This window comes from Rhincodon typus, chromosome 13 (assembly GCF_021869965.1).
Source record: "Rhincodon typus isolate 14 chromosome 13, sRhiTyp1.1, whole genome shotgun sequence".
Lineage (NCBI taxonomy): Eukaryota > Metazoa > Chordata > Chondrichthyes > Orectolobiformes > Rhincodontidae > Rhincodon > Rhincodon typus.
The window spans coordinates 31,623,502-31,648,673 of NC_063344.1; the positions used below are offsets into that span (position 1 = coordinate 31,623,502).

The 25,172-nt window shown below is 42.2% G+C and overlaps 1 protein-coding gene across 1 annotated transcript in view; it reads right to left on the reverse strand.

Annotated features, from left to right (window-relative positions):
* The window catches only part of LOC109913055 (lisH domain-containing protein ARMC9), a 93,415-nt gene that overhangs the window by 15,126 nt on the left and 53,117 nt on the right, over positions 1–25,172 (reverse strand). Inside the window, 4 exon segments of the mRNA XM_048604585.1 lie at positions 8,172–8,295; positions 8,595–8,685; positions 11,516–11,608; positions 18,567–18,678. Of these exon segments, the coding sequence (XP_048460542.1) occupies positions 8,172–8,295; positions 8,595–8,685; positions 11,516–11,608; positions 18,567–18,678 (420 nt within the window).

The following is a 25,172-nucleotide window of genomic DNA, read 5'->3' on the forward strand; positions in this document are numbered from 1 at the left end:
TTCCCCAAGGCTCCTACCCCACACCCTGTTCCCCAAGGCTCCTACCCTACACCCTGTTCCCCAAGGCTCCTACCCAACACCGTTCCCCAAGGCTCCTACCCAACACCCTGTTCCCCAAGACTCCTATCCCACACCCTGTTCCCCAAGACTGCTATCCCACACCCTGTCATCCCACACTCCCATTATCAAGGAGACCAGGAGTGGAAAAGCTGTGTAAGCAAGTTTAGTTTCAAAGATATTCAATAGTGGCATTGCAGGGAAAACAAGCTGATTAAGTGGGACCAGGAGCCAGTGTGGCCAACTCTGCAAAGCAAAAACCAGGCTTGTCCAGTTTTTGAAGTAAAAAAGGTCCTTCATTTCGATTGAGTATTTATAGTACAAGTTGTAAGGGTCCCTAAGGTCTTTATTTAATGTTCTTCACATTAGACGAAGTAAACAGTGTAATTTTGAGGTAAGTCAAGTCAGGTAGGAAGTCAGGGACACCTCCATGTATGAAGGAAGTATATGAAATTGCAGCTACTGTAAATGTGCATTTTGGATTTGAGGCTTGGTTGGAATTCACTGTGGAGTATCTGCAAGGCAGAAATATACTTGGATAGCATATGCAGTGAGGTTGTCACTCCAAAGGCAAACAGTACACACGCAGAAAGGAAATCAGTGACTACCAGACAGAGGGGAAGCACCAGGCAGGCAATGCAGAAGTCCACTAGTGACATCATTCTCTAACAGATTTTCTGTTTTGGATGCTGCTGGAGAAAATGGTTTCTCAGGGGAATACAGTGGCATGTTGGCAGCACCAGGAATGTTGCCAGGGTCAAGGAAGTGCTTGAGCAGTTGCAGAACATTCTAGTGGGGGAAGAGGTTGTGGTCAACGTCAGTACCAATGACAAGTAAAGAGAGGGATGGGCTCCTGCAAACAGAATGCAAAATACAGGGAGCTAGGAAGTAAATTAAGAAGCGGTTCTTCAAAGGTCCCCAAAACCATACTGCATCTCCAGCCCCTAATCTCCCAGGTTTCATCATCAACACTCCCATCCCTCCCATTCCCCCAGATTCACTGTCCAGTGCCCTCTAACTACCTCATCCCATACTGAGCCCCCTCCCCAGTTTCTCCCTACCTTGTTCCCTTTACCGTCGTCCCTAATCCAGTCCACACTACCTGTTTGATCTCCTTACAAATTTGGTTGAACCTCAGCATCTCCAGAACCCCTCCTACCCTACCCCGGTCCTCCTCACCTTTTCTTTCTACCTCCTGTCTCCCCACCACGTGTCGCGCTCCCGCCATGCCGCCTGCTGTTTTTAACAGACCAGCAGCTCGCACACCAAGCTGGTGTATTGAGGCACTTGCTCCCTGCGTGGATGAGGAACAGGGCTGCAGGAAGGATGAGTCAACTGACCATGGCACCATGGTCCAGGAGGCCATTCAAGAGGGGGGAGCAAAAAGACAGATTGCAGTTGTAGGGGATTCCATCATCGGGGGATAGACAGTATCCTTTGCGAGCAGGATAGAGAATCCCACATGGTGTGTTGCCTGCCCGGTGCCAGGGTGCGAGACACCTCTGACCAGCTTGAGAGGATACTAGAGAGGGAGGGGGAGGATCCAGTTGTTGTGGTCCACATAGGTACCAACAACATAGGCAGGACTAGGAAAAAAGACCTGTTTTGGGATTATGAAAAGCTAGGAACAAAAATTAAAAAAAAGGTCTTCAAGGGTCATAATCTCTGGATTGCTGCCCGAGCCACGTACAAATTGGCATAGGGAGGCGAGGATCAGGGAAGTAAACACATGGCTAAAAGAGTGGTGTGGGAAAGAGGGTTTCCTTTTCATGGGGCGCTGGCATCAGTTCTGGGACAGGAGGGATCTATACCGCTGGGATGGACTCCACCTGAACAGGGCCGGGATCAGTGTTCTGGCGAAAAGGGTAAATAGGGTGGTTAATAGGACTTTAAACTAGTAAGTAGGGGGGAAGGGAGAAGTGAGCGTAGAGGGAGAATAACAATTAATGTAAGCCAAAGCAGCAGGTTAGCAGATGACGAGGAAGCTTCAACTCCATTGAAAATTAGGAAAAAAGTTAAATGGAAGGAGAACTCAAGAGCTGTTACTAATGGAGGTAATAGGACCCAAAAAGGTGGTGCAAAAACTGGCATAAGGGCACTTTACCTAAATGCTCGGAGCATTCGAAACAAGGTGGATGAGTTGACGGTGCAAATCATGGCAAATGGGTATGATTTAGTGGCCATTACAGACACATGGTTACAGGATGGTCATGACTGGGAGTTAAATATCCAGGGGTATCAAACTGTTCGTAAGGACAGACAGGAAGGTAAGGGAAGTGGTGTTGCTCTGATTTTTAAGGATGATATCAGGGCGGTAGTGAGAGATGATAATAGGTTCTACTGAACAAAACGTTGAATCCATTTGGGTGGAAATTAGGAATAGCAGGGAGAAGAAGTCACTGATAGGTGTTGTCTATAGGCCACCAAATAATGACGTCGTGGTGGGGCGAGCAATAAACATAGAAATAGCTAATGCATGTAAAAATGGTACAGCAATTATCATGGGGGATTTTAATCTACATATCGATTGGTCAAACCAGGTCGGTCATGGCAGCCTTGAGGAGGGGTTCATAGAATGCATCTGCGATAATTTCCTTGAACAATATGTAATGGAACCTACGAGGGAGCAAGCTATCCTAGATCTAGTCCTGTGTAATGAGACAGGAATAATTAATGATCTCACAGTTAGGGATCCTCTCAGAAGGAGCAATCACAGTATGGTCGAATTTAAAATACAGATGGAGCGTGAGAAGGTTAAATCCAGTACCTATGTCCTGTGCTTAAACAAAGGAGACTATGAAGGAATGAGGGAGGAGTTGGCTAAGGTAGAATGGGAGCGAAAACTTTATGGTGGGTCAATTGAGGAACAGTGGAGGACTTTCAAAACGATTTTTCACAGTGCTCAGCAGAAGTATATTCTAGTGATAAGGAAGAACTGTAGGAAAAGAGACAGCCAGCCATGGATGTCTAAGGAAATAATGGAATGTATGAGATTGAAAAAAAACACATACAAAAAAGCAAAGAGTAGTGGGAAACTAATAGACTGGGAAATCTTTAAAGGCCAACAGAAAGCCACAAAAAAAGTTATAAAGAAAAGTAAGATAGATTATGAGAGTAAACTAGCTCAGAATATAAAAACAGGCAGCAAAAGTTTCTATAAATATGTAAATCATAAAAGAGTGGCGAAGGTAAACATTGGCCCTGATGAAATGCATCCCAGGGTACTAAAAGAGGTGATGGGGGAAACAGCAAATACATTAGTAATTATTTACCAAAATTCACTGGACTCTGGGGTGGTTCCCGCAGATTGAAAAACAGTCAATGTGACGCCACTGTTTAAAAAAGGAAGTAGACAAAAAGCAGGTAACTATAGGCCAGTTAGCTTAACTTCGGTAGTGGGGAAAATGCTTGAATCTATCATTAAGGAAGAAATAGCAAGACATCTGGATATAAATTGTCCCATTGGGAACACCCAGCATGGGTTCATGAAGGGTAGGTCATGTTCAACTAATTTGGTGGAAGTCTTTGAGGACATTACTTGCATGGTGGACAATGGGGAACCTGTGGATGTGGTGTATCTGGATTTCCAGAAGGCATTCGACAAGGTGCCACACCAAAGATTGCTACATAAGATAAAGTTGCACGGTATTACAGGTAATGTACTGGCATGGATAGAGGATTGGTTGACCAGTAGAAAGCAAAGAGTAGGGGTAAATGGGTGTTTTTCTGGTTGGTGGTCAGTGGCTAGTGGTGTGCCTCAGGGATCAGTGTCGGGACCGCAATTGTTTACAATTTACATAGATGATTTGGAATTGGGGACGAAGTGTGGTGTGTCAAAATTTGCAGATAACACTAAGGTGAGTGGTAGAGCAAAGTGTGCAGAAGACACTGAAAGTCTGCAGAGGGATATAAATAGTCTAAGTGAGTGGGCAAAGGTCTGGCAGGTGGAGTACAATGTTGATAAGTGTGAGGTCATCCATTTTGGTAGGAATAACAGCAAAATGGACTATGTTCTAAATGGTAAAAAATTGCAGCACGCTGCTGTGCAGAGGGACTTGGGTGTCCTTGTGCATGAATCGCGAAAAGTAGGATTGCAGGTGCAGCAGGTGATTAAAAAGGCAAATGGAATTTTGTCTGCCATTGCTAGAGGGATGGAGTTTAAAAACAGGGAGGCTATGCTGCAGCTGTATAGGGTCCTGGTGAGGCCACACCTGGAGTACTGTGTGCAGTTTTGGCCTCCTTACTTGAGAAGAGATATACTAGCACTGGAGGGGGTGCAGAGGAGATTCACTCGGTTGAGTCCAGAGTTGAGAGGGTTGGATTATGAGGATAGACTGAGTAGACTGGGATTATACTCATTGGAATTCAGACGAATGAGGGGAGATCTTATAGAAACATATAAGATTATGAAGGGAATAGATAAGGTCGAGGCAGGGAGGTTGTTTCCGCTAGCAGGTGAAACTAGGACAAGAGGGCATCGCCTCAAAATAAAGGGAAGCAGATGTAGGACTGAGGTCAGGAGGAACTTCTTCACTCAAAGGGTTGTGAATCTGTGGAATTCCCTGCCCAGTGAAGCGGTTGAAGCTACCTCGCTGAATGTTTTTAAGGCAAGTCGAGATAGATTTTTGAACAGTAAAGGAATTAAGGGTTATGGTGAGTGGGCGGGTAAGTGGAGCTGAGTCTCAAAAAGATCAGCCATGATCTTATTAAATGGCGGGGCAGGCTCGAGGGGCCAGATGGCCGACTCCTGCTCTTAGTTCTTATGTTCTTATTGCTGGATCATTGGGAAGTGTTAATAAATAAGAGGCAGACATATGCAATCTTGCATTCTGTAAATAAACCAACAATCAAGAAAAGGATCCATATCTAGCTTCCTACTTCATCATCAGGCTTGAAATCTGCTTAACAGTTTAAAAATAAACTTGTGTAGCAATATCAGAAGGGTTTTGAGGAAGATTATATTTGCAGCATACTAATTATTTATTACTGCTAACAGTAAACAAATCAGCTCTAATGACAAATTGCTGTGGGCTGGATTTTCAACAGTCAGCAGGTCTAGGCCAGGTGTATGTGAGATTTAACAAAAATAATCGCAGCCCCACAGACGATCTGCAATTTCAATAGTGAGGGCAGTCGGGGGGAAAAGGATGCCTGCCCCCATTAATTAATGGCTCAATAAATTCCTTTAAGATCTTGTTAATGGTTTCCAAATATCAATGGAGATTTTAGGTGCTTGGTACTAAGCAGCTGTCAGTTTATAATGAGGCAAAAGAGAGTGCCCATGTTAAATTGCAGAGGTTTCTCAGGCAGACATCTAGGATCTAGGAGTTAGATGTAAAGGCGCTCACATCTTGCATCTACCAAGTCCTTGCTCGAGTCCCCATGCTCAGGAAATCTGGCTGTCCATAGCTAAAGTTGAAAACCAGAAGGACAATGTGGCTGACAGATTGCAGACTTTGAAGTCCTTACCCACCTTTTTGGACCAGGTTTGTTGCTCAGACACTTTTCAGCCTCACAAAGAACCAGAAAAAGGTGGAAAAGTGAGGAAGGCATTGGAAGCAGGTATGTGTGTGTGCTTGAAAACAGATTTTTCACACTTTTCCCATGCTTACCTGACCCAAAACCATTGTTACATTAAAAATCCCCACTGAGCTCCTGATCATCATCAACCCCTTTTTCTGAAGTATATGAGAAAATATATCTTAAATTAAACACTTGGAAAACTATTCCTCTTCCAGTCAGCTCCCATAGCAGAATATATCCCACTGTTAACTAAGATCAGCAGTGAGATCTTGGAATACTTGGGCCATTTTCCACATCTTAGGATCCTCCTCTTGATGGATGCAGGATAGACTACAAAATTCTTCATTGCCTTCAGCAGTTTGAGGGGGTAACTGAAGTCATGGTTTACTGGGCAGCAGTGATCTCCATGCTACTGCAAACTTCAGATACTTCAAAAACCTAGAGCAGCACCTCAAAGCACTGGAGAAGTATAATCAGTAGTCTCTTTGCTAATCCCCTAAATATAGTAGGGAAAAGTGAGGTTCAACGGCACAGTCCCGCTCCAAGCCAACTTTCCCAGCATAAATCAAAATCAGTCAAAACCAGACCTGTTGGTCTGGACATATGCCAGACCATCAGACTCCCAAAGCAAATGCTCCACTAAACCTCAGTTGTGGCCAAGATTTCTCGGAGGATAGTGCTCAAAGCATCCTTGAAGAAGTCAAAGATCCTCATCAATGCATCGAGTCCCTGGCTTGTCAACAAGCAAACTGGAGAAGGTTCATCCAGGAAGGCAATGACCACATCAAGAGAATTAGTTGGTAACATACAGAAGTGAAGTTGAGACATTGGAGGGAGTGCAGAAGCCTCTGAACAACCTATTTACTCAAATATTCAAGAACTAGCGGACTACATATGGGAAAGTCTGTGGATCACTCATTGTACTATCAGAACTCATTGAACTCGAAGCAAATTCTCTATCTTAATGGAGTGCCTAAGAAGAAAAAAATTACTCCCTAAATGTCACAAAGTAATTGATACTTTGTTGCTTGCTAAACAACTCTGAAATAACAGGAATAGTGAACAACGAACCTGAACAAGGATTGAAGTCAAATTTTTTTGTTTTAAAAAATAATCGGGCACTACTAAATTATTTGCACAAAAATAATATCTAAAGTCCAAAGATGATTACAGCGATATCCTTTTTCTTTATTCCAAAGCCTTTCCCTTAAGTTCTCAAACAATTTCTCAGCCAATAATATTAGCTGTCTCTATCGGGGCTATTACATCTGCCAGGCGTAACAGAACCTTTGATTGATTAACCTTCAAATTTGCCCTCGGTAGAGAGATCTGGCTTGCCACTGCTCAGCACTCTCCCCTTGGGCTTGTGAGGTGACAGCTGAGATTTTCTTCAGGGCCCTCTGAACCCTACTGTCAAGTTGGAATGTGGGACAGAAGCTGTGTAGGAAACATGCCTGCTGTGATTTGCCCTGAGGTGGCCCATTAATGCCCAATTAATAACTGCAGACAGACGATGCTCGAGGGCACATCAGAGGCCTTTCAACTTAAAAGAAGCAACAGGACACAAAAGTACGTAAGTTTCTTCAAAACAGAGGTACGATCTCTCCAACTTCTTTAAATTTAAATTTTAAAAAATGACTTTAGGTGCCAGGTCACTTTTGTGGAAAAGGTGGATGCAATAAGGGGCAGGAACCTCTCTTTAGAGTGGTCTAACACTGTTGCAGGTGATCCTTTAGACCTGGCTAGCATGCTGATTCTTCCATATGTCACCAGAAGGTTGCCTGCTAGAAGTTAAACTGATCTTTGTCACTTGTGGGAACTTGGAGGTTGACTGGAAAGTTCCAGTTGGCCTCCTTTTATTGGCTTTAAGTAGCTCTAAATGAGCTGTGCCGCTACCAGCTGCATCAGGATGGATAGTGATGTCACAATGCCTCCCATCCCACCTCATAAAAACATGGCATAATATGGAGCTAGGGAACCAGCAAAATGGGCAACAGCATCATTGCTGGCTCACCCAATCCCAATATCTATAGGACCTAAAAACAAGCTCTAATTGTAGATGGTACTTTGCTGCATTCTGTTTTGCAATATCATTAACACTTTTGCAACAAAAATATGTAGTGCTGGGCCACTACATTTCAGTATATTAAGTGACACTTCCATATTAACCATGGTTAATGTCAAGAAATTACCCAATCAGTCTAATTAAGGTAATATTCTGAAGGCTTTCTACTTTGGGGCAATTTGCATAGTGCATAAAACAAATCAGTGTGATACATCAAAATCAAAGTCAATTGTCTGTAATTGCCCTCAATTTCCTTGTCTTTTCTACAACTTTTGACACACCACAGCATCCTCTTCTAACAACTCTCCATCTAATCAGAGACAGAAGAGATCCACCATGTTTCTCGTTGTGTTTCTGCTCCATTATTGCTGAAGATCTTCCTTGAAATTTAACTCTTTGACCAAGCTTTCAATTAACTCTGCCTAATATCTCAATTTTTGGCTCAGGATTCACTTTCTACCTCTGTAAAACACCCTGGTGGATTTTTCTACTTCAAACATACCAGATGAAAGAAAGTTGTTATCACCTGAGACTAAGTTTCTGTAGGGCTCCTAACACATTTTCCCTCGTTATGGAATCTTCCTCCTCCATCTCCAGTGCTTCTTCAAGAATCTTCAATAACACTGTGCTTTGTGCCAAATACGTTCGACCTGATACATGAGGAGACAAATCAGTGTTACATCAAAAGTTAATTTTAATAGCTCCAAAAAGTACTGTCGATGTTGAAATAATCTGAAATAAAAAACACAAAATGTTGAAAACACTCAGTAGGTCTAGCAGCATCTGTGAAGTGAGAAACACAGCTAATGTTTTACGTCAGGGGACTTTCTTCCTATTTAATAAATTATTAAGAAATCAGTTTTATTTTAGATGTGAAGTAACTACGTAAACTTAAAAAAAATTCAAAATTTTAATTGACTATTAACTGGGGCATAAAATGAAAACTTACCATGTGATAGCGATGCAAAGCCATTTATTAGTCGTGCTGTATACTGTCGGACAATCTCACTCTTTGAATTTAACAAATTAATTAGGCTCTTCTGCAAAAAGGAAAACATTGTTTTCAATCATTTACTCATATCTTAGGGTTGGCTTGAAACAATTTTTTCTATTATTTTTGCTTATCAAATTAATTTTAAAACAAGTTCATTCTGGCACCTGCAGACTATTTAATTAAGTGTTCATATTTTAACAAATGGCCTGTTTTAGTTATTGACAGGGACTTCATTTTATATTGGGCTAAGTAATGTTTAGTTGTAATAATTTGGAATACAAAATATCTAACTCCATAGGTCAGGTGATCAATGCAACACATGGTTCTCAGTCTAAAGATTCATAAAGAATCCTCCAGTTTGTATGAAGTCAGCCTGGGAAAGATGAGTGCAGAGTGGAAAATACATTTACAGAATACTTTTTATTTGAAAAACTAGATTGGTAAAAATGTTATTTTGTACCTTATAGTGTTGCACATGAAAAACATAGTATTTTGAACACAACTTCGAGTATTCACAAAGAACAAAATAAACAGCACATATTCCCTAAGCAGAAATACTCCAAGCACTATCGATTATTTCAACATAAATCATATGCTAGCTGTAGAAGCATAGATATGCTTTTACATTTTCCAATATAGAACAAAAACAAAGGAGCCAATATAGATAGAATTAATTTAAGCTGTGTTCTCATAAATCCTTGTCATTTCCCCTAAATGCGCTGAAGAAGGATGAAACAAAGGATACTGGGTGCAACATTCTGGGTGCGATTTTGCCCTCTCTGGAGGTGGCAAAAATTAAGTGAAGGGTGAGAAGGTCCATTGACTAGTCAACAATTAAGACCCATAAGTTCTCAATTAATGGCTACTTAAGGGCCTCAAATCACCCACCTCCTCCCAGATTACTTGTCAACCCAGCAAGTGAAAAAAGTGTGTTTCCTGACTGGGTAACTAGGGTGACCACATGAGGTTCGCCGCAGGCTCCACTCTTGGGGTAATCAGAGGAATGGATGATGGGATAGAGGGTGGTCTCTGAAAGCCATCACCCTGCCTGTGTTGCTGAACCACCCTGACCTCCATTTCCTGCCTGACTCTTAGCCCACAAGCAGCTAAAGATCCATTTTCATCTTATTGAATCCCCTGAAGAGTGGGCCTCAATTGACAGTTTTTAGCACGTAGAAGAAGCCAGCCTCGGACTGGCTGGCAGATTCAGGTGAGCCAAGATGCCACTATCAAAGTCCATGATTCACCATGAAGCTTGCTGCTCAGCGCTTGATTGGTGTGTGATCTGGTGAGCTTTCTTGGTGGTGAAGACACTGCTGCCAGATCCTCTGGGCCTATCAAGCAGTTTACTTCAACTTCTTCCCATTTGCTTTGGAGAACTGGACATGGGGACCACCTGGTCCACTGAAACATTATCCCGTTCTTTGACTCCACCTCAGACACCAACTTTAAATCTTAGAGCCACCCTGTGGCTTGGTATTCCATGTTCCTTTACTTTGATTCCCAGAATGTGAGTTATCTGTAGCCTTCAGCTAACCAGTGCAGCTTACCTTTAAAAGGGATAAGCCTTAAAGAGCAAGAGGCCAGCCGGAACATTTGCCATTGTGTTCTAGTATGCATGCAGTCAACGAGCAGTGGGGTCACAATGGGCTTCATCCCATAATAATTTAAATGAGCAGGCAGCTCTAAACGTAAAAGTTGCTAACATCCACCTGTCTGATTAATCTAAGATGCAGGGCTGTATTCAACTGTATAACAGTCTTAACAAATGCTTGGAAACATTAATAAAGTAAGTTAATTGTGAAGCATATTATTGTCTCTGAATTTTCAATCTGTTCAAAAACAAGGATAAGGAAGAAAGTATCTAACATGTCCTAAACATAAAATTTACCTAACAATTATAACCATCTTTTTGTTACAAGATTTTAGTTCCAGATTTACATTTATGAAGGTAAGATTAAATCTCATTCTCTGGATTATTGCTCTAAGTTTTTGGAATGCTCATCCAGTATCAAAACCACTACACTATCTTATTTTAGAATCACCATCTAAGCCATTCTCCATTAAACCTAAGGCAAGCAACATTAGATATATGAATATGAAGAACTTCCAAAATCACATAATTATCTTTCTTAAAGTGGTTGCAATTATTATGAAAGTACAACTTAAAATGCATTTTGCCTTGTAGAAACAGCCGAGAATGACCAACTTTAACCCAGTCTGTGTTTTCTTCTTTTGTAGCCATTAAATAATTAAATTCATAACTTAAAGTTTAATTTTATGCAAGTAGACATTTCCCAATCATTGTGGTTTAATATCATACTGAGTTCAGAATTCAGTCATAAAGCTGGTAAGAAAGCATATGATTTTTCCAGTGCTAAATTATGCATTATTTTGTATCTTGGTCTCACACTTTGTAATAATTGGCTTCATACTGGCCGATATATTTTCCAACAGGATCCTTAAATTCAGCAGTCTGAGTGGGTTCTAAATTTTGGGCCGAGTGATTTTTTTAAAAATGCATTAAAACAGTGCAACAATCAATCTTCAAAAAAAGCTTTGGGTCTTTATTCATCCCTTTCCCCAAAAGCACGTTATGTGAATAGAATTAATGTTCTATTCTGAATGTCTAAGGTCATTGCAACAGGTGCATCGTTTTAAACAAATTTGGCATCCATTCAGCAATATGAATACCATCTCCAAGTCCTATCTCAGGCAAAGAAAATAAGGGAGGGCAAAATAATACAATTTACTTGTACCATTATGAAATGGCAATAATTGAAGTATTTAATCTAATATAGGTAAAGTAAAGTTCAAAGGGCAAAGCAGTGTGGTTCAGAAGAAATTTTGCTAGATAAGGAATGAAATCAGCTAACCTGGCCCTTATTATGACATTCCAGCAGATCATTGCTAATGTAAGCCTGAAGGACTGTATCCCTTTGCTCTCCAGGATGAGACTGTGTCAGCCGCTATGGGAGTCAAAGAAAAATACATTAATCTACTTTTGCAGCGTACCTTTCAATAAATCTTCATATTCTTTAATCTTTTTGAATTTCAACTTTAATGCTGTTAGAATTCTAGTTCACTTTCAGGTTGATGGAAAATATTAATTTAAGGTTGGTGCAAATAAACTGATTTGATGTTTCACAAATCTGACGTTAGGGTGCATCTACTCTTTAACGCTGGTGTTAATGTTATAAAATTTCCTAGGGCATCTCACAGGGGCATTATCAAACAAAATTTGACACTGAGACACACAAGGAGATATCCATGCAGAAAACCAAATAAGAGGTAGACGTTAAGGAGCATTTTGAAGCACATGCGGAAGGTAAAGAAACAGAGTTTTATGGAGGTAATTTAGGGCTGCAGTAGTTGAATGTCAATGGTGGAGTAATTTAAAGTTGATATAGTCTAGGAAGCCAGAACTAAAGCAGTGCAAATACCTTGGAGAACTGTAGGGCTAGAAGAGATAAGGAGGGATGATACCAGGGTGTGATTTTAAAGGAAAGATGAAAATTTTAAAATCAGGATATTGTTTAACCAGGAGCTAATGCAGGTCAATGAATGACTAGGATGAGGATACGGGCTGCAGAAGTTTACATAATTTAAGTTGCTGGAGTGTGGAAGATGTAAGGCTGGCCAGAACACATTGGAAATTGTCAAGTCAAGAGATAAAAAAAAAAGTAACAGAGATTTTCAGGAGCAGAGAAGCTGAGACAAAGGTGGAATCGAGAGATGGTATGGAAGAGAAAATATGTAGTCTCATCGCTGGCAGATATATGATTAGAAGCTCATCTTGGGTCAAGTATGGCACCAACGTTAATAACAGTCTGGTTCAGCCTCAGACTGTTGCTAGGGACAGATGGAATCAGTAGCCATGAAATGGCAGACCTAAGGCAATAACATTAATCTTTTCAAAACATAGAGGAAATTTCTGCTTTTTCAGGACTCGGATTTGAATCCCACCACAGCAGATGGTGAAATTTGAAATTTGAAATTTGAACTCAATAAAAATCTGGAATTAAGAGTCTAACAATGACCATGAATCCATTGTCGATTCTCGGAAAAACCCGGCAATGGGTACCCGCATGGGCCCAAGCTACGCCTGCCTCTTTGTAGGTTACGTGGAACAATCCCTCTTCCGTACCTACACTGGCCCTAAATCCCACCTCTTCCTCCGTTACATTGATGACTGTATCGGCGCCGCCTCGTGCTCCCACGAGGAGCTCGAACAGTTCATCCACTTCACCAACACCTTCCACCCCAACCTTAAGTTCACCTGGACCATCTCTGATACCTCTCTCTCCTTCCTGGACCTCTCTGTCTCCATCTCGGGCAACCACCTAGAAACCGATATCCATTTCAAGCCCGCCAACTCACACAGCTACCTAGAATACACCTCCTCCCACCCACCTTCCTGCAAAAATGCCATCACCTATTCCCAATTCCTTCGCCTCCGCCGCATCTGCTCCCAGGATGAGGCATTTCACTCCCGTACATCTCAGTTGTCCTCGTTTTTCAAGGACCGTAACTTCCCCCCCTCAGTGGTCGAGAACGCCCTCAACCCGTGTCTCCCACATTTCCCGCAACTCATCCCTCACACCCCGTCCCCGCAATAAGAACCAAAAAAGAATCCCCCTCATCCTCACGTACCACCCCACCAACCTCCGGATCCAACGCATCATCCTCCGACACTTCCGCCATCTGCAATCCGACCCCACCACCAAAGACATCTTTCCCTCCCCACCCTTATCTGCTTTCTGGAAGGACCACTCTCTCCGTGACTCCCTTGTCCGCTCCACACTCCCCTCCAGCCCCACCACACCCGGCACTTTTCCCTGCAAACGCAGGAAGTGCTACACCTGCCCCCATACCTCCTCCCTCACCCCCAACCCAGGCCCCAAGAAGAGTTTCCACATCAAGCGGATGTTCACCTGCACATCTGCCAATGTGGTATATTGCATCCGCTGTACCCATTGTGGCCTCCTCTCCATCGGGGAAACCAAGCGGAGGCTCGGGGACCACTTTGCAGAACACCTACGCTCGGTTCGCAATAAACAACTGCACCTCCCAGTCGCGAACCATTTCAACTCCCCCTCCCATTCCTCAGACGACATGTCCATCCTGGGCCTCCTGCAGTGCCACAACGATGCCACCCGAAGGTTGCAGGAACAGCAACTCATATTCCGCTTGGGAACCCTGCAGCCCAATGGTATCAATGTGGATTTCACAAGCTTCAAAATCTCCCCTCCCCCTACCGCATCCCAAAACCAGCCCAGCTCGTCCCCGCCTCCCTAACCTGTTCTTCCTCCCACCTATCTCCTACTCCCACCTCAAGCCGCACCGCCATCCCCTACCTACTAACCTCATCCAGCCTCCTTGACCTGTCTGTCCTCCCTGGACTGACCTATCCCCTCCCTAACTCCCCACCTACACTCACCTTTACTGGCTCCATCCCCGCCTCTTCGACCTGTCTGTTTCCTCTCCACCTATCCTCTCCTCTTCTATCCGCCTCCCCCTCTCTCCCTATTTATTTCAGAACCCACTTCCCCTCCCCCATTTCTGAAGAAGGGTCTAGGCCCGAAACGTCAGCCTTTCTGCTCCTATGATGCTGCTTGGCCTGCTGTGTTCATCCAGCTCTGCACCTTGTTGTCTCGGATTCTCCAGCATCTGCAGTTCCTACTATCTCTGGTTCACTAATGTCCTTTTGGGAAGGAAACTGCCATCCTCACCCAATCTGGTCAACACGTGATTCCAGATCCACAGCAACGTGGCTGACTCTTAACTGTCCTCTGGGCATTTACGGATGGGCAATAAATGCTGCCTGGCCAGCGACGCCCTCATCCCCCGAATGTTCAAAGAAAGAAAAAGATTTTAGCACACAGTTTGGAGCAACTGTTCCCAAACTATGATAGGGTTGCAGTGATAATATTTGGAGTCAAAAACTGCTCCAGTTAAGGTAGCAATGGCAACTGTGAACAGGAGACACTGGTGGGACAGTCTGACTCACTGGCTGCTTGCTGCCAAACAGCAAGAGGTGGACACTGACCTCAAAGCATTCTTTTACTTCAGGAAATACTTTTAACAATGAGTGACTAATACGTTTAAGATGTTTCTACACAGAACTGGTGCAAGTAGAGGCAGGCAAGTGTAATTCAGCAACTGACTGAATGCAGGAGAAACTGGGGGAACATGTCACTGAACTGGGAAGGCAAGTAGTGGCTTCAGGCTTTAGTGTGTTCATGCTCTTGAACTACAAGCTCCTTACCTTGAGATGGCGACTCTGCAGGCAATGGAAACTAGGTCAAAAGTAGGGCAGGCCAGCAGTCATAGAAGAGGGATTGGTTACAGTGTTGGGAGGCAAGGACAGAGGGGATGATTACTATCTTGTGCTGGGGGTGTGATAGGTGGAGGAGAATATTAGGGACTGGTTACAGTGTAAGAGTGGGGCTGATTACCAAGAGGCTGTGGGGCAAGGGTAATAGGCTGATAACACAGGTGTGAGGGCTTTGATTAAGTCTTCTGTCCCTGGGGAATACAGAAAGCTTGGCTGAAACCAAAATGAGTACATACAATATTAACAGTTCTACACAGTACTTTAAAAATGCAGATTTTCATGGGTGCAATTTCTCCCCCACCCGCTGCTGAGGTGGCGACAGCAACGACATGATGATGATTTGGAGTGCTGGCCCTGGTATATTTGTCCCTTTGTTGCCACTTCACCAATTAAATGCTGCGTGAGAAGATCCACTGGGGGCTTCCTTGACTTGCTGACAACTAAGGCCCTTAAGTGGTTAATTAATGGCCACCTAAGGGTCTCAATCAGCCAATTACCTACCATCCTGGCAGATAGGAAAGGTATCTAGTTTCCCAACTGGATAACCAGGCTGGCCTGTCCAATGGGTGCCTCCATTTGCCCCAACTGGGGGCAATCAAAGGCACGTATTGGGAGCAAGTGCATGGCCTCTTCCTCTGACCCTCACCCCTTGATTCTCTCTCCCAGTGATTCCACTCCAATATCAAGATGTGTGATAGGCCAAGAGCAGACTGATCAGCTCTAAACAATCTATTTAGGAAGTGATCTAGTGAACATCTCAGGGGTGGTAAGTGTAGACAGCTTAACACACTCACACCCCTACATGTAGTCTATATAAGGGAAAATTATGGCCCATACCTGAGTATTGCTCAAAAGAAAGGCATGGCAAGACTGAAGTTTGGCATTCTTACATTTTCCCTGATGACTGCAAGGTGAAAAGCTCCAGTAACACATTTCTCTTTTTCAACAATTTTAATTTTCATATTTATATGGCACATTATTATAATGTAATCTATATAATGCAAACTTTAATAATTATGCACCTAACATACTGCTTTATTTTTGCTAACGTGTGGAGTAACATAAATTTCCAAGTGTGAAAGTGGGTGCACATTAGAAAATAGTTTGGGAACTAACGATCTAAAGTCAGTGAAGAATTGAAGAAAGTGGTGATGAGACAGAGTTTGGTGCTATCAGTACACATATTTTGAATAATATTGTCAAGTTTGGAGATGAGAAGTTATGCCAGTGACAGTAATATAAGAACAGGAAGAGAAATCAGGTGCAAGTAATAATTTAACTATGGACATTGTTTGTATATATTTGGAACCTGACTGTACTTTTAGAGATATTGTTGAGGAGCAGAATGTATACAATAAATAGATCAGAAACAGTAGATCCTTGTGGAACACCCGAAGAAATGGTGCGGGATCAGCAAGAAAAGCCATGGTCCTCTGGCTACAACCAGATAGATAAGAATATTGCAGTCCCACTTAACTGGACAACAGAGGAACGGCCCTGGAAGAGAACAATGTTGTCAAATGTGTCAAGATTGCAGTGAGGTCAAGAGGATAAGGAACAATAGTTCACCACCATCACACTCACATAAGATGTCATGAATAATTTTGATAAAAGTAGATTAGGTATTAATTGCTCTTATTTCTCGATACTCATTCTAAGTAATTCGGATGGTACAGAACCTCAAGAGGTTTCAATAACATTGGCCTCAGTTTAGGGAGGGGACAATTGGTCAAGGCTTCAGGTCTGGGTTGATAGACTTCAAAATTTGTTGCAAATGCGACTTCTGTCAGCAGTGGGTAGGTTTAGACATTACTCCATCACTTGCTGCAGTTGAAGAGCCTATGATTTGTATCTTGAAGATGTAGTATATCTGGACTTCAGGAAGCATTTGATAAGGTGCCACACAAAAGGTTAATACACAAGGTAAGGCCACAGGGGTTTAGGGGCAATTTGTTAGCTTGGATAGAGAATTGTCTAGTCAACAGAAAACAGGCAGTTATGACAGATGGGTCTTGTTCTGGCTGGCAAGATATAACTAGTGGGGTACCACAAGGTTCAGTCCTTGCCCCCAACTATTTACAATCTATATCACGGGAGTCAGATGCAGGAATAGTAGGTACTATAACCTACTATGCACAGGACCTAAAATAGGTGAGAAACTAACCCGCAATAAAGAAATAAGAAATTTACAAATGGATATGGATAGGTTAGGTGAATGGATCAAAATGTGGCAGATGGACTTTAATGTGGATAAGTGTAATGTTATCCATTTTGATCAGAAGAAAATAAAGGCAATTTATAATCTCTATGGACAGAAACTTCAGAGTGCTTCGACAAAGATGGATTGAGATGTCTTTGCACATGAATCTAGAAAATTAGTATGCAAGTATAGCAGGTAATAATGAAGACAAATGGCATTTATAGCTAAAGGAACACAGTATAAAAGTAGGGAAGTGTTGCTGCAACTGCACAAGGCATTAGTGGAGTATTGTGTACAGTCTTGACCCTTTCACTTGAGGAAGGATGTCATTGCATTGGAGGCATTTCAGAGGAGGTTCACTGAATTGATTCTAGAAGTGAGGAATTTATCTTATGAAGAGAGAATAAGCAATTTAGACATATTTTATTGAGTTGAGAAAAATGACAGGAAATCTAAATGAGGTACACAAGATACTAATATATTGACAAAGTAGATGAAGATAGGATATTTCCTACTGTGGGGTAATCTAGAACGAGAGGTCATTGTTTTAGGATAAGAAGTGGCAGATTTAGAACAAACATGATGAGAAATTGCTTCTTTCAAAGGGCTGTGAATCTGTGGAATTCACTACCCCAGAGTGCGGTGGATGCTAGGTCATGGAGTAAATTGAAGGAGGAGAAAGACAGATTTTTAATTAGTAATGGGTTGAAAGGTTATGAGATCAGCCACGATCACATTGAGTGGCAGAGCAGGCTCGAGGCTGCCGAATTGCCTGCTCCAAATTCTTATGCCATATTCACGGTCACAGCTCACATTTTAATTATGGGAGGCTGGACAAAACTGTAGCTCAACTAAGAACTTATTTCTTTCAGGAAAGTTGAGGAGAGAGAAAATGCTATTAAAGTGAAATGTGGTCAATAAGATTAGGTGTCTTCAACATGGCCGGCGGCTGGTGGGGGAGGGAGCGGGGTATACAAACAGCCAGAAAGTACTCAATGCATAGCTTCAAACACCGAAGAACAGATACTTGGCCAAGCTTTCAAAGGGCTACTGGCATCCATCAAAATATTTGCCAGCAGAAGTAATAACCTTTAAGAAAGCATGCATGAAAATGTGCAGGCTAGAGAACAGTATATTTCTGGCAAGGGTAATATAAAGAAAGGAAATTATGAAATACAGCTTCAGAATTGGGTAAACACAAAATTAAATCTCAGCAATCGACATAAATTTTACGTTAATACTGTACGTTGTTGATCTTATTATCCACATTCAGAATGTATTGTATAAACTGGAAACAATGCATCATCACACTCAAGCCAAGCGGCAAAAGCTTCGAAATAACTGACGCTGTGGAATAATTTACTGAAGTTAAACACAATTTTATACACACCCAACGTAGTGCTTGCAAAAGAAGCGCCTTTAGTCGATCATTTCCATAGACCAAATCATTCTTCAACTTTTCATAATCAAGAGATGGTAACAGAGGTACATCTTTTGATTTCCTAAAGAAATTAAAAAATTAGTAGCATCAATATTATTTTAAAAATTGCATTGCAAGTGCAAAACAGTTAACTTAAACCTCAAAGTGCAATTTTTCAGGGAATCATATTGTCTATCAAAAATTAATAATGAATAATTTAATCAATTTAATTTCAACCAAATAGCTAATTGATTAAACACAAATAAATCAATGTCAGCTGAATTCCATCAGGAATTCATAAGCATCTCAGTTGGAACAATGCTGGGCTGAAGATCTAAAGTTCCCTGGTTCAATGCTGAGCTCCGGCAATGATCTCATTTGAGAAGCTCTTATGATACAGAGGTAGTCCCTACCCCTGGACTAAGAGGCCTGGGTTCAAGTCCCACCTGCTCCAGAGATGTGTAATAGGTTGATTAGGAAAAAATAGGTTAAATTAAAAAAAAGCACCAGAAAATTCGGCATTCACATGGTCACGTCCTTTTCAAAGCAACCTTTCGCAAACCAGCAAGTATCATAAAATTAACCAATCCAGCTACTCAAATAATAGCATTTAACATTTGTTAATTGCTATTCTCATTCCTCATTCAAATGAAAATATACAAACAGAAATAGTATTAATAAGATGGCACATTAAAAGAAAAATCATTAACGTTATCACAAAATTCATGTGTGAAATATCTGCATAAAAGTTCCCTTTGATCGGCCTGCACTTAACTTTGAGTGGGTGCTCCAGTTGGAGATTTCACTTGAGCATGGGCATTGGAATTTTCTGGCTTTGCATGCAAGTAAGTCAAATAGAGATAGGACATATAAGCCACTTACATCTTTCTTGTGTGGAATGTCAAACCTACCCATTACAGCATAACAAACATAGTTGCAAAACATTGTAACCAAGTAGAAAGGAAATGGGATAACGAGATGTGGAGCTTTCTGAAGAAGGGTCTAGGCCCGAAACGTCAGTCTTCCTGCTCCTCTGATGCTGCTTGGTCTGCTGTGTTCATCCAGCTCCACACCTTGTTATCTCAGATTCTCCAGCATCTGCAGTTCCTACTATCTCAGAAAGGAAAAGGGAGTTCTCTCAACAGCGGAATATCCAGTTCGTGAGAAGGTAACATATCCCCGACTCAATCATTACCATCAAGCCAGGGGATCAACCCTGGTTCAATGAAGAGTGCAGGAGAGCATGCCAGGACAGCACCAGGCATACCTGAAGATGAGGTGTCAACCTGGTGAAGCCACCAAACAGGACTACTAGCACGCCAAACAACGAAAGCAGCAAGTGATAGACAGAGCTAAGCGATCCCACAACCAATGGATCAGATCTAAGCTCTGCAGTCCTGCCACATCCAGTTGTGAATGGTGGTGGACAATTAAACAACTCACTGGAGGAGGCGGCTCCACAAATATCCCCATCCTCAATGATGGAAGAGCCCAGTACATCAGTGCAAAAGATAAGGCTGAAGTATTCGCAGCAATCTTCAGCCAGAAGTGCCGAGTGGATGATCCATCTCAGCCTCCTCCAGTGGTCCCCAGCATTACAGATACCAGTCTCCAGCCAATTCGATTCACTCCACGTGATATCAAGAAACGGTTGGAGACATTGGATACTGCAAAGGCTACGGGCCCTGACAACATTCCGGCAATAGTACTGAAGACTTGTGATCCAGAACTTGCCGCTCCCTTAGCCAAGCTGTTCCAGCACAGTCACAACACTGGTATCTACCCGACAATGTGGAAAATTGCCAAGTATGTCCTGTACACAAAAAGCAGGACAAATCCAACCCGGCCAATTACCGCCCCATCAGTCTCCTCTTGATCATCATTTAAGTGATGAAAGGTGTTATCAACAGTGCTATCAAGCAGCACCTGCTCAGAAATAACCTGCTCAGCAACGCCCACTTTGGGTTCCGCCAGGGCCACTCAGCTCCTGATCTCCTTACAGCCTTGGTTCAAACATGGACAAAAGAGCTGAATTCCAAAGGTGAGGTGAGAGTGACAGCCCTTGATATCAAGGTTGCATCCGACCGAGTGTGGCATCAAGGAGCCCTGGCAAAACTGGAATCAATGAGTATCAGGGGGAAAACGCTCCAGTGGTTGGAGTCATACTTGACACATAGGAAGATGGTTGTGGTTGTGGGAGGTCAATCATCCCAGCTCTAGGACATCTCTGCAGGAGTTCCTCAGGGTAGTGTCCTAGGCCCAACCATCTTCAGCTGCCTCATCAATGACCTTCCCTCCATCATAAGGTCAGAGGTGGGGATGTTCGCCGATGATTGCACAATGTTCAGCACCATTCGTGACTCCTCAGATACTGAAGCAGTCCATGTTCACATGCAACAAGATCTGGACAATATCTAGGCTTGGGCTGACAAGTGGCAAGTACATTTGCACCACACAAATGCCAGACTATGACCATCACCAATAAGAGACAATCCAACCACCGCTCCATGACATTCAATGGTGTCACCATCACCGAATCCCCCACTATCAACATTCTGGGGGTTATCATTGACCAGAAACTCAACTGGACTCACCACATTAACAGAGTGGCTACAATAGCAGGCCAGAAGCTGGGAATATTGCCGCGAGTAACTCACCTCCTGACTCCTCAAAGCCTGACCACCATCTACAAGGCACAAGTCAGGAGTGTGATGGAATACTCCCCACTTGCCTGGATGAGTGCAGCCCCAACAACACTCAAGAAGTCTGACACCATCCAAGACAAAGCAGCCCGCTTGATTGGCAAACATTTACAAGCATTCAATCCCTCCACCACCAACGCTCAGTAGCAACAGTGTGTACTAGCTACAAGATGCACTGCAGAAAATCACCAAAGATCCTCAGACAGCACCTTCCAACCCACGACCACTTCCATCTAGAAGGACAAGGGCAGCAGATATACAGGAACACCATCACCTCCAAGTTCCTCTCCAAGTCACTCACCATCCTAACTTGGAAATACATCGCCGTTCCTTCACTGTCGCTGGGTCAAAAACCTGGAATTCCCTCCCTAATAGCATTGTGGGTCAACCCACAGCAGGAGGAATGCAGTGGTCCAAAAAGGCAGCTCACCACCACCTTCTCAAGGCAACTAGGGATGGGCAAGAAATGCTGGCCAGCCAGCGACACCCACATCCCACAAATGAATTAAAAAAACATTCAATTTTTTTTCCACTATTCTCACTGCTTCTATGAAATACCTCTTTTTTCCAAAAGATTTCTAGTATTTTTTTCTTGAATATTCAGAGGATGCAAACTCAGGCAGAAAGTAAATGAAACACTTTGAGGCACAAGTGGTAGACAGAAAAATAACTCATTTTTACCTACAATTTATACAAGATTAATGTTGAATTAATGTTACTGAGGTGCATTAAGGTTTGTGATGCTGAAAAGGGACTGTTAATTGCACTGCATTCATTAGCAAATGTTTACAAGATAGGATAAATATCCTCTTAAACACACTTGCTAGCTTCAGATACTTTGCCAAAGTCAGTTCAGAATGATTACTAGAAACATGCATCGGTACTTCTGCTGATGCACATCCTGTTTGGGACAGTATATGTTAAGTTGATCGATCACACTCATGAAGGTGCTGAGCCTCCGGCATACTGAGTGGAGAGGAAACTGGAAGTAAAATCTGCCTTCCAAGGCACATTGATTTCCCAGTCTGCAGCTTAAAGCACGTGTAGATCTCCGGCCTTGTTTGGTAGGCAGCAAGAAGTGGGAACTATTGACAATTGGCCTTAAGCACAACACACCATTAAATGTAGGAGTGCAATATTGCTAAAATCTCTGGATATCAACCAAACAAGACTAAACCACCAATTTGACAAGTTCAGTTTGTGCAGCATCTATCTGCCTCAGCAAGTCATCCTAACAGGAACAGAAATAATGTGCTTCAGCAAGCCCCACTTCAAGAAGTTTTTCCAATATAGGCAAGGGAGATTTGGCTCTAACCTCGAAAAACAGGAGACTGGGAGTGGGGCCTCTGAAGAATGTTGTCCCGAAGCCGGGGGCCCAGAAGCAGGCAATTGTGGCTGAAGCTGTACACCTGTTGTGGTTTGGTATCAGTTAACCAGCCAGAACTGTGGTGAATAAATGTTGTTTTTAGTAGCTACTGCAGATACTTGTCTCATGTTAACAACCACATCCATAAGTAAGCACTTGCTCCAGGAGTGTTACATAACATGCACAAAGCTTACTTACGTGAAGATTAAACATAAACAATTATAGCACTTGTAATTATACTCAGGAATTCAACTAACTCCATCTCATGCCACTTTTTGTTTCACAGAATAATAAATATATCACAAGAATGATATAAGGATATGAAAGATTAAATTCTGAGGATGTATTGCATAAGCTTGGTTTTTATTTATGATGTGGAGGTGCTGGTGTTGGACAAGGTCAGAAATCACACAGCATCAGCTTATAGTCCAACAGGTTTATGTGAAAACACAAGCTTTCGGAGCTTAGCCCCTTTGTCAGGTGAAGTCATGCTCTGGAAGCTCATGATTTCAAATAAACCTGTTGGACCATAACCTGGTGTTGTGTGATTTCTGACCTGGTTTTTATTTATGTATGGAAAATTGAGGAGTGATCTGTTGATTTAAAAATTCTATTGGCTAGATATAGAGAAACTATTTTCTCTAATTGGGAAATTAGGAGTGATGGAACGCAGTTTTAAAGTCAGAGTTAGACGACTTAGGAGAGAAATTAGAATATTTTTCACACATCAATCAGACAGAAATCTGTCTGGATGCAAGGAAAGATGAAGCTTTTGAGATAGGGATAGATAGATTTTTCTTAGGTGTTATGATTCCATCTGATGTTATTTCTAGACAAGTCGGACCCCAGAATGAAACGTGGCTTGACATATCATATTTTGTTTTATTTTTGATTAATGATGTGATCTTGCACTAAGACACAGCATGCAATGCTGAAGATTCATTTGTAACAATAAAACAGAAATTTTTGCACAGAAGAAATTAAAATAAAATAGAATAAATCAAGCCACATATAACTTGAAAGAATTTGAAACATGTAGTAAGAGTAGAATTTCATCTGCCCCAACATTGTCATTTTACATTAGTTAAATACCAGAGAGAGTTACCAGAGATTGTGGATGATGAGTGGAAGATGTAAATTGCTTTATTCCCAAACTAATCATCACCTCTTTAAATATTTACAACATAAAATTTGAAACTTGATGTGATTGTACTGCTTGGTGTGGTAAATATCATAAAATAAATTTGAACAAACTTTTCCACAACTAATTTAGCAGTAATTTTTCCTCAAGGCACGGTTTCAGAAATGCTTACAAAAACATACATAACCATTAAAGGGGCTGATTCCCATTATTGGTTATAGGCAGGGGTCCTACACAATTTATTAAGACCGACTGAATGGTTCTTCAAAAATTAGTATTGGAATTAAAAGTGCAAGTTTAATTAATGGTTAGGCTTTCCCCAATGCCTGACATGTAATGCACGTCAGACAAAATTTGACCACATTTTTATGCAATCCTAATCAATAAAAATGATTCCTTTTTGTAGCCTGGATTTTCCCAATACTTGAGCGGGCTGCTGTTAGAATTTCAATACAATATAATACAGCACAGGAACAGGCCCTTCAGCCCAGCAAGCCTGTGGTGATTCCTAATCCTTAGTTCGACCCGTTACTTATTGCCCGTATGTGGTTTCTAGCCCTCTGTTCGCCTCCTGTTCAGGTATCTATCAAGATATGCTTTAAATATTGCTAATATGCCTGCTTCCACCATGTCCACTGGCAGGGTGTTCCAGGCACCTACCACCCTCTGTGTGAAAAATTTTCCCTGCACCTCTCCCCTAAACTTACCCTCTCTCACCTTGAACCTGTGCACTCTTGGAGCTGACTTTTCCACCCTGGGAAAATACCTCTGGCTATTCACCCTATCTATGCCTCTTATAATTTTATAGACCTCTATCAGGTCACCCTCAGCCTCCATCTTTCCAGTGAAAACAATCTGAGGTCGTCCAATTTCTTCTCATAAGTAAAACCCTCCAGATCCTGGTAAACCTTTTCTGCATCGTCTCCAAAGCATCCACATCCTTCTGGTAGTGTGGTGAGCAGAACTGCACAAATATTCCAAACGTGGCCTAAATAAAGTTTATTCAGCTGGAACATAACAAGTTGATATTCAATGGCCTAGCCGATAAAGGCAAGCATGCTGTATGCCTTCTTGACCACTTCATCCATCTATGCTGCTACTTTCAGGGATCTGTGGAACTGTACACCCAGGTCCCTCTGTGCGTCAATGCTCCTAAGGGTTTTCCTGTTTATTGTATAATTTGCACCTGAATTTGATCTTCCAAAATGCACCACTTTGCATTTGTCGGGATTAAACTCTATTTGCCACTTCTCTGCCCAAATCTGCAATCTATTTATCACCCGCTGGATCCTTTGACAATCCTCCTCACTATCTGCACCTCCGCCAATTTTGGTATCATCATCAAAACTACAAATCAGACCAGCTAC